This window comes from Eptatretus burgeri, chromosome 5, assembly GCF_056783735.1.
Source record: "Eptatretus burgeri isolate ZD-2024b chromosome 5, Ebu_testis_v1, whole genome shotgun sequence".
NCBI classification, from domain to species: domain Eukaryota; kingdom Metazoa; phylum Chordata; class Myxini; order Myxiniformes; family Myxinidae; genus Eptatretus; species Eptatretus burgeri.
In genome coordinates, this window is record NC_140965.1 from 104,288,990 (window position 1) to 104,298,989 (window position 10,000).

Genomic DNA, 10,000 nt, shown 5'->3' on the forward strand with positions numbered 1-10,000 from the left:
GTTAGTGGAGGACGATGAGGGGGAGCTCGGGGAATGTGTCGTGACCCGGTGCAAGCAGCCGGATAGCCTCCTTATGGAACGAGGGGAGAGAATATTCCCCCTTGAAGCTGATCTCCACCAGGTGGGTCCGGTCGTGCCGAGCGAGTTCGGAGGGGCGAGTGCTGTGAATGGGTGCAGGCGAGGCTTGGGGGGTGTGAAGGCCCCGGGAACCCTTGTGGTGGAGCGAATCCTCTGTGTGGTTGTTCCGGTCTGTGTGGTTTCAAAGTGTGTGAGAGAAACACTGAGGGTGGAAGGAACAGCATGTGTGAGAGAGACTGCGTGTGTGAGAGCGTTGTATGTGAGGGAGATGGCGGTTGGCATGCGGGAGATCACAACCGCATGTCCTAGTGTAATGGTGAGGTGTGTGAGCGCCGTGGCACGCAGGAGTGTGCGCGTTGAATGGCGACGACGACTGCGACAGATGAGGGACAAAAGCCGTGTAGCCGCCGCAGTGGTTTTGAGGACCGTTCCGGGTTTGCACAGCAGCGAGCGCGGGGTCCGTGCTGTGCTCCGCACAAGGCTGCCACGTGCACGCCTGTGGGAGTGAAGCCCTGTCCATAAATGCAGGCGGTGGATTAGGCGATCCCGCGGACGGACAGAAGGTAGGCTGGATAATGGATTTGGACTGGATGGGTTCTCCACGTGAGCGTGTGTGTGAAGCTCCAGCGATCAGAGCACATGTGCTCGCGTGGGGAACCCCTCGAAACACGAGGTTTGCTTTGGATGCGCAGGGTGACGTCGTGGCTGCATGGTTGGAATCCGGCAGGAGGGAAATCCCTGCCGGATGGTGCCGTCCGATAATGGACGAGGTGCGAGAAACGCGAACAGCTGCCATGATGTCACGGGGAAAGAGCGCAGGTTGCGAGTTGCCGTGCTGGTGTGCGCATGAAAAAAAAAGCAAGCCTCGCTTCGGGTGAACAGGATTCCCTGGGCAAGGGGTGGAAGACCCCCTGTCCAGGGGCACAGAAAGTACTTGTTAGGGGGATGGGTTAGCGATAGTTAGACCGGATTCATGGGGCATGGGTCGTTCCTCATAGAGCCGGTGGAATGGATTAGGTAGAGGGATTTCTGTTGAGATTTAGGAAATGGGAATTTTTGGATTTTTGGAGACATGGACAGACATGGAAATGTGTAGTGGAGACGTAGCTTAGCTACGTAGAGTATATGGAACGTGCATGAGTTTTAAGGGATGACGAGGGAGCACGAGTTTGTCAGGGGATTTAGTTGGAGGATGGCAGTATAGAGTGTTGGTGTGAGTTGCGAAATGGAAAGTGTGTGAGGAATGAGTGTGGGACAGTGGGCCCAAGTGTGTGAGTGGAGTGAATGTGGTATGCATGGTGCGAATGACTGGTTGGGGGGAGGAGTGATTCCCACCCAAGTGACCCTGGGGTCAGTTTAATGTTAGCTAGTTGGTAGTTAAATTTACCAACAGGAGGTCGTTTTGTTGGTGTCGAGAGAAGGCACGAAGCCCATTTGGAGGGGTGCAGAAGTTCATGGACCGGCTGGGAGCGTGGCTGTGGAAAGTTGAGTATTTGTTTCGTGGGCATCCCGGGCACCGGGCTAGTCGGCCAGAGTAGGCCAAGTGCCCAAGAAGGGCCGGGATAGTGTAGTGGGCACGGGCGACCCTCGGAAAGGGACACTGGGCAGCAACACGCCACGTGGGCATCGGAGGGGGGCAATGCCAGAGAGGGCAACCCCCCACGTTGTAGGGAGCAGCTCGGCTCTGAGGCAGCCTGCGGGCCTGGGGGTGCCATGGTTAGAGTTTCGCAGAGGGGGAGTTCCTGCCAGTTGAGCCACGCTGCCCAGCCAGGAAATTGTGCGAGGGCACTTATGAAAATTTTAGGGCAAGGTCCAAATTTATAATGGACACCAACACAGGCGACGGGAGTCATGGTTTTTAAAACTGATAGTTTTAAAGTGTGAGGCATTTTTTGAAAGCCCCGGGGTAGTTTCAGGTTAATAAATGTTAGGTTTCGTTAGGAGATGTACCCCTTCACACCATCCATCCCTTCGCTCATTGTAAGCCGCTGGACCCACCTTGGTAGATCGCTGAACTCTGAGGAGGCCATTCTGAGGCTTCTTGGGCCTCGAGACAGGACGCTAGTCTCTCCCTATTCCCCTCCAGAGAGGGAACGTAGGGGTTGGGAGTAGGCAAGGTGGACATGATGGGCTTGCCGCACAATGACGATAAAGGGGGTGAGGGAGACAATTATAATAGGGAAATAATAAAAATAAAGAGGGGCAAATTTTTGTTGTGTTTTGTGGCAAATTAAGGGAGTGGGTATGGACAGAGACAGGCAAAGGCGATGGAGAGGGGAGAGACAGCAGCCTCGGTCCGAGCCCGCCTTCAAAGCGGCAGGCATCACCGCACTCCCTCCAGACCTGATGGAACCACACCAGAGGCCGGCCAGCTTCATTGCCGGCCTGTTGTGCTGCAGCTGCCTGTTCTGCATGGACTTGCCTTGCCATGCCTCGTTTGCCTGCCTCTGCCATGACCCCATGCCTGCTTGCCCTTGTTTGCGTTTGCCCCTGTGTCCATCCATCACCATGTGCGCCAGGACCATCCAGTTTTGCAAGTACTGCCCTGCAGGCAGCCCATGCATCCATCATGCTCATTTGTGTTTTACGACCATCTCCATCCACTCCCCTGCACCAATGACTTTGTAATGACTTTTACCTTTTCCCTTTCACAGATCACAGGTCCTGGGCCATGGTTAACTAATGGATAAGTTGAATGAAAATTGTAAATACGTGGAACCCCACCTGCATGTTTGTTTTAGCGCCGGCAATTTGAGTTAAGTTGTCCGAATGATTCTGAGAGTTTGTTTAGTTCGTTACGCAGCGCATTAGGTTATTTATTTTTGGGACACGTGTAAAGAAATGTCGCACTCAGGGATCTGAAGGTAGAACGTACTCGTGGAAAACTTACACATGCTGGTCACACGAAAATTTGACGACTCGGGACGAGTCTGTAAAAAGGGGAGGGGGTAGTGTTACGAATTTGGAATTCGATTGCACACAACATACAGGTTCCTTTAGTCAGCTATGTCGATAAGTGCTTGTTCCCGAGATAGCTCACCTTCCATTGTTTAAATGTTCAGAAATCGATGAGATGCGCTGCGGATCGATTTAATAGTTAGGGAACGAACGATGGAGACATCCCTCCCCCTCTTCTGCAAAGAGCAAGAAGAACCCTGCCGTCCCGTGACTCATGATGTCAACAACTCCCTCCCACCCCATGGCTGAGCGGGGGATGGAGCACGAGGGCATGAGTCATGAGTCACGCTGGGAGCGGGGGAAGGGCGGGAGAAGGATAAGAGGAGATCTTTTCTTTTGTTCGTTGTCAGAGTTGGAGAAGGGAGTTGAGAGTAGCCGTTCAGCTGACCTTCGGGTCCTGTTTGGTTTGGGTTCGGGTTGAGGCCTTCGGAAGCTTTTTGCTTCAGCAGGCCCAGTGAGCTTCGGCTGAGGCCTGGCTCGGGAGGAGGCTTTTTGGAGGCTTTTTGCTTTGGTGGTTCATTGAGCTTCGGCTTCTGCTTGGCTCGGGAGAACTTTTTGCTTTAAGCTGCTTTGCTTGGAAGAGAGTTGAGCTGGTCGCTCGGCTCGAGCTGCAAGTGGTGGCTTCTTCTTCTTCCTGGTTTGTGGAGCTCTTTGTGCTCCATTTTGGTTCCCGGCTTGGTGTGACTTATCGACCTCTTCGTGGAGGTGGTTCCTCGGGGAAGCGACGCATAGACGGGAAGGATCGGTGCCTCATCTCACCAGCACATGTTGAGAAGTGCAGGAGGATTTGCGGGAGCTGGGAAGGATCGCAGCTCACGGCAATTGGATCCAGCTCTCTCTCGCTGGAGCCCGGGTCAGAACAGCTTGAAGACCACACGAGGTGGAGAGGTTCGAGATCGGTTCTGGGTTTCAGCTCACCTGTCCTCCGAGCTGGAGCTCGTTATTAAAGGCCTCTGCCACCATTTCTTGGGTGTGTGTGTGTGAGCGTACGTGTGTCCGTGGGCCCGTCTCATAAGTAGGAACTGCTGTTAAGTGTAAGTGACTGTACATAATAAGTAGATGGTTGTTCTTTTGTCGTGCTTTTGTTGCTTGTATAATTGCATACGTGTTTTGCCTTGTTTAATTGCATACTTGCTTTATTATAATAAATGTTCTTGTGTGAATGTAAACCTGTTCGTTTCGTCCATTCCCTCATTGAACTGCCCCATTTTGTACTCGGAATATAGTTGGTTTTTAAATAGCCGATAAATAGAATCAGGTCCGGCGAGGTCTGGCGATAATACCCGCTCGGTTATCCCAGAACGGAACAGACCGCTTAAGCGGTCTGTGTCCAAGCAGGCCTTCGCCGAGGTACGGTCCCTCGATAGGTTACCCACGCGGGTACTTGGGTATATCGATATTCGGCGATTGACCTTATTTCGCACGGGGAGAATACGGACTGGGTCGTAGTGGGATTAAAAACCCACCCATGACTGGTTTCTGGCGTTGTTCCAGAAAGTCACGACTGGATTGTCCCTTCGGTGGGCGAAGCGACCGCTATTGGTTAGACGCGGTCGTTCGCACGACGACGGGCGGGAATTCTATAACAATATATATATATATATATATATATATATATATATATATATATATATATATATGTATATTGTATTTTTTCCCCTGGGATGAAGGAATTATTCTGAGTAATGTTGTGCCTGAAGCCGATTGTGATTTAAATTTGAACTAATCTGTACCATGTGGAAAGATTTCATCTCAGAGCAGTCTTTGTTGAAATGGCATTTTAATTATAATTGAGGATAAGCTCTGGTATTTCTATTGACACCCATTAATGTATCAACACGGAGAACATGTGTTGTGCCCTCTGTTCTTAGATTTTTTTTCTCACCATCACATTTCATCCTGATGGTTCAGTCTTTTTCCATTTGAATCTTATTTCCAAGATTAGGAATAGTCAACAATTCCCAATGTTGTTTCATTTTTTTTTTGAGAGACATTTACTACTCATAATACAATGGCAGGGAGGGGGGGGGGTTCACCGAGTGCACGTGAACCCCCCCCTCCCCTCCGCCCTTACAATTATGTCACATGATCGTCGTGCAAGATATCACTGGACAATCAGCAATTTCACGTCTTTTGCTTTCACTCAGCAATTAATCCGAGCCGCGATACTTTTCGCCGCTGGTTCTGTATTAATCCCTGCGACTCATTGTTTAGTTATGGCTCCGAAGAGACAGGCAACATTTTCGGGATCGTGTCCAACAGCAAAGCACAGTGCAATCCTGAACTATTTCACTAGGTAATTCAAAGTTTCAGTGGCTACATCGTCCATTATTATAATTAATCATCTGATGATCCACGATGGCGAGTTTGGGTTTCGTGCTCGGGGTCATTTCGCTGCATTTTGTGCTTGTCCGTTCGATATTTTCATTGATTTGTTTTGGAAACATTTTGTGTGTTTACATTGTTGTTGTAAAGATCCGTCGCAAAGATTCCAAAATCTCAGCTTTTCTTTAGAATCAATTAGTGACAGGCCTGAGGCCTTTTCAGCAAGTACTCGATATTCCAACATTTTCCTGTGGAGAATGTAAATTTATGGTCAGACATTGCTATTTCTGGTTAGATTAACCGGTTTTTCCTCGATGATTACATTGATTTGAATAAGGCTTGGCAGTATATTTCACAATAAGAGAACATCTTAAACTAAAGTGAACCCCACTAATAAATTTCTGGATCTGCCCCTGTAATGGGCAGCTCAATGTAGGTTGTTAGTCCAAGAGACAGGATCCTTGGATTATATCTGTCACTGAGTAACCTCTGCCCTCTGTCCTGCAGGTACTCACAGATCTTGAGACTTTGAAGAATTTCTTGGTGGCACCAGAAAATCTTCGTGTCCATATCTCGGCCAACATGGATTCTCTCAGCCAAATATTCCCTTCACCGCACATGGCTCTTTGTTCTGCTCTGCTGAAGGACAACCATCTTAATATGGCTATTCTGTACGTCTATTCAATCGTTCCAGTGTGTGTGAGTGTGTGAGTGTGTGTGTGTGTGTGTGTGTGTGTGTGTGTGTGTGTGTGTGTGTGTGTGTGTGTGTGTGTGTGTGTGTGTGTGTGTGTGTGTGTGTGTGTGTGAGAAATTTTCACTACCAATAAAATATAATAATCTCGGTCAACTATGCAGAAAGTACACCTGCTCACCTCTACTCATTCTTTCCTCTTTTTCCCACCTGTGGAACCAACTTCCGCCTCCTCTTAAATCTCTTTCTTCCATCCAGGTCTTCAATACAGCTGTTTACCACTATCTCAAATCGTCCCCAATCCAAAACCATGATCTTTTCTAACCTCATTACTCCCACCCCATCCCAATCCATCCTCCCTCTCAACTGTTCCTTTTGTCCTTTTGCATCTTGATCCATTCACTGTACGAGTACTAGCCCTTCCATGAACTTCAACTATGTCGACAAAAAAAGTTTCTGAGCTAGAATTAATGATAGATCAGGTACCAATGAATGGTCTGCCTATCCTGAAACTTTGCACAAGTGCTGCCCTTTGGGTGTGCACTATATGTCGCCATTTTGAGATTTGGTTTTCTAACAATGGTTACTTTGGTACAGTTCAGTTCAAAGCTCTTAATTTTTTGATGGCAATTAAATAATGAAAATGCACCATTCTTTACATTTTCAAAAGAACCTTCTGAACATTTTAAGATATCCACGTAGCTGAAAAGCTGACAAATTTCTGAACTGAACCAAAAATCCCACCATTCCATAAGTCATCTGAATGCGAATCTTTAATCCGTAACTTGTTAACTCGTTACTTGAAAAATTTCAGATCAAAATTATCATTTTCACATTCACCTTTATAACCATACCAAATTGTCGAAGAATCCAACGAGCTTCGTTCAAACTTGATAAATTTCGTTTGAGTTGATATTTAATTAATTGTAATGGGAAGAGATTGCAAAAGGGCTGAGGATACATTATTTATGACCATCTACCAATCAATCCCTCTTCATTTTGTTTGAAAGCATCATGGTCCAAATAGTCTTATGAGCAAGTGCTTGCTCTTGACGTTAATACATTTTGGAGTGTGGGGATTGGCCAGTTTCCATGAATGGTGATCATGCGTTGATTTTATTTTTTGGCAAATGTAAAATGAGTGACATTGTGATGAGTTGGAACTATTCACTCGAGCGAATCCTGGAGAAAGCCCCACTGTTTGTTCCATGGTTGTTTATAGGAAATGTAAAGTTATAGTCTGGAAGATAGAGATAGAAGAGTAATGCATAGGAAAGAAGCAACAACAACAACAAAATTTTAAAGGAAAAATAATTGAATGTTATCCATGCAGTCATGCTCACCTTTTTAACTTCTGAGTTTTTGTTATTGTTTTCTATGTGTGAAGAATATTGAATCCAAATGTTTGCTACATCTGTGAGGTTCCACAAGAACAACCACAGTCAAATGATTTTGAAGATAGCATTACAGGAATGCTGCTTTGCTGATCTCGCAGGCCAAACCCATTGAAAGAGAGCCACTATTTTCTGCGGCAGACGTCCCCCATCGGTGTTATTGTTGGTGTGGGTGCCGTTGAGTCAAGCTACCTAATACAGACCGTGCCGTGCATCACCAGCTGCCTGGATCCTGATCTACCCGCGATTATGGTTTTCATCGAGTACCTCACGGCTCTTGAGGTCTGTGGGATGTTGCATCTGCATCTTTGCCATCATCAAACCTTATTTTGCTTTATATACGACAATAGGCATATTTTATTGAAATATTTCAGTGGTTTTATATGCTTCCACGAACATGTGTGCATTTTCTATTTAAAGGGGAACCCAAAAGCTCAGACCACCTCAATGCTAATCTATCCCTTGATACCCTACAAAATAGATATGATGTCTTTTTTCCTATTTCAGATTTATAAAGTCGGTAATTTTGCGATTAAAAGTTGAAATCTACTTCTTCTTATTCACACTTAGCCATGATGTCACACCTGGAAGTCGACTGCCAGATTCGTACTGTCTCCAGGTTGCATCGCGATGAAATTTGACTCAAATGGCAAATAATTTTCCATTTTCAACAAATATGCCGAGCTGATGCGTCCTTGGTAGTTGTGTAGTAATATAGAGATGGTTTCATGCTACACCAATGGCAGAAAGACCCAAAGCTTGCCAGAATTTGGACGAGGTTTGTCCGAAATACCCGAGTGTGGATCAGGCCTCCAAATGTTCGCTTTTGTGCTTGTAGCATTTTACAGAGCACTGTTATGAAACAACACAGATGGCTAGATGTTGTGGTTATCCAGTGCAATTGAGAGAGGATGCCATCCCCACGATTAATCTGAATAAACAGCCGTCGCTCGAAATTGTAACATCATCTCTACCCAGGTACCAGCACATGCACATGGGTCATTTGAGTGGTGAATCAAACACCTGCTGCCATTGCCCAGCAGGTACCACAATAGTACCTGAAAATAATGATCTTATCAACACAAATTTCTACAAACCAAGTTAACTACCATCTATTTATAGTGGAGAGAAAGTATGATGTATCATCTACTCCCTCGAGAGGATTTGACCGAGAACGCTAAAACTTTCAGGGTCCCCCCCCCCTTTTTTCCACAATCATCCCACAATCTCCCATCAACCATCACTCGCACAATACCGACCACCATCCCACACCCCATCTCCTCCCTAAAACCACTTCCCCTTCCACTGGTACGCAAAATCGACATGACACAGCACAGGCACGGCATGACACAGCATCACAGCATGGGCATGGTACGATTACAGACACAAATGACGTCCTGGGAAAGTATGAAATGGGAAGATCCCATAACAAATAAGACACCTGGTCAGCTTGCGGTGGTGGGACAAAACATTTGTCGCCCATTTTGTCCACAGCGTTGGTATGCCTGTGCTGGAGTAGTATAACTGATTTATCAATTCATACAAAATCCCTTATAAATCTTAAGTTGAATGGAAAAACAAAACCTACCAATTCGTGGTGAACTTGTGCCTAGCGTTTTCATCTTCACTAACACCTCCATTGTCGCCATCTTCATCTGAATCGCTCACTTGAGGCTCGAAATGATAAGGCTCCATAACCCCCCCAAAAACGTTTCCATCACTAATTTTGTCCCCATGAGTTTCTTCAAAATCCCACTGATTAGTTTCAACATATTGAGAACCTTCAGAGTTGCTAATTGCTGTGGAATCAATATTGGAATCTGAGCTTGAAATACTCTGTTTCTATGTAAGCCACCATTTGGTTCAAGGTGTGATGTCATTGGTGAAAATCGAAAATCGATACTTTAGTGCTTTTTTCGAAACTTTGCAAAATTTATATATAAAAATTCTTCCCTTCAAATTCGACCGTGATTAATGATTTTCATTGGTTTTCAGAAAAATAAAATTGCGTTTGGGTTCCCCTTAAAGTTGCCCTTAAAGTTGATTTGATCTTGATTGTGTTTGTGTGTGGGTTGATTCGTTTTGTTCATTAGGGCCCAATGTGGAGACAGGTACGAGGCTTGGGTTTGGCATATCACTACAGGTGTGTCTATTCGTCCTTCTGACCTGATATCCTTGTTCACTAATTGCAAAAATAGTTTTTAATAATGACATAGGTTGGAATTCTTCAACAGAAAGAAGAAGTTGTGTAGAAGCATAAAGGTGCCTTTCTTGACAGATTATTTGAACCTATGATATCGTTCAACCACACTTTTAAAATAATCCTTCATGACCAAATTTTAGCGTTTTCGGGTTTATGACAGTGCACATGTCTGGCATGAAGCAAACTGATGTCCTACCTTTGCAGCATGCAGGTACATCCCAGTGAAGGCCTACTGTACTTCATGCTGTACAAGTCAAGTCAACTAGTGAGTGCCTATAAGCAGGCCATGGACATTCTGGTGAGGATGTTAATCTGAAACTTTGCATTGGTGGTAAATATATCATGATGTAT

At 45.9% G+C, this 10,000-nt stretch overlaps 1 protein-coding gene across 2 annotated transcripts in view; it reads left to right on the forward strand.

Annotated features, from left to right (window-relative positions):
• The window catches only part of LOC147027101 (uncharacterized protein C05D11.1-like), a 141,001-nt gene that overhangs the window by 97,645 nt on the left and 33,356 nt on the right, over nt 1–10,000 (forward strand). For both annotated transcript variants that reach the window (XM_085883269.1, XM_085883268.1), the window contains 4 exons: nt 5,869–6,032; nt 7,548–7,728; nt 9,540–9,589; nt 9,854–9,947. In XM_085883269.1, the coding sequence (XP_085739395.1) occupies nt 5,869–6,032; nt 7,548–7,728; nt 9,540–9,589; nt 9,854–9,947 (489 nt within the window). The remainder of the gene's footprint in view (nt 1–5,868; nt 6,033–7,547; nt 7,729–9,539; nt 9,590–9,853; nt 9,948–10,000) is intronic.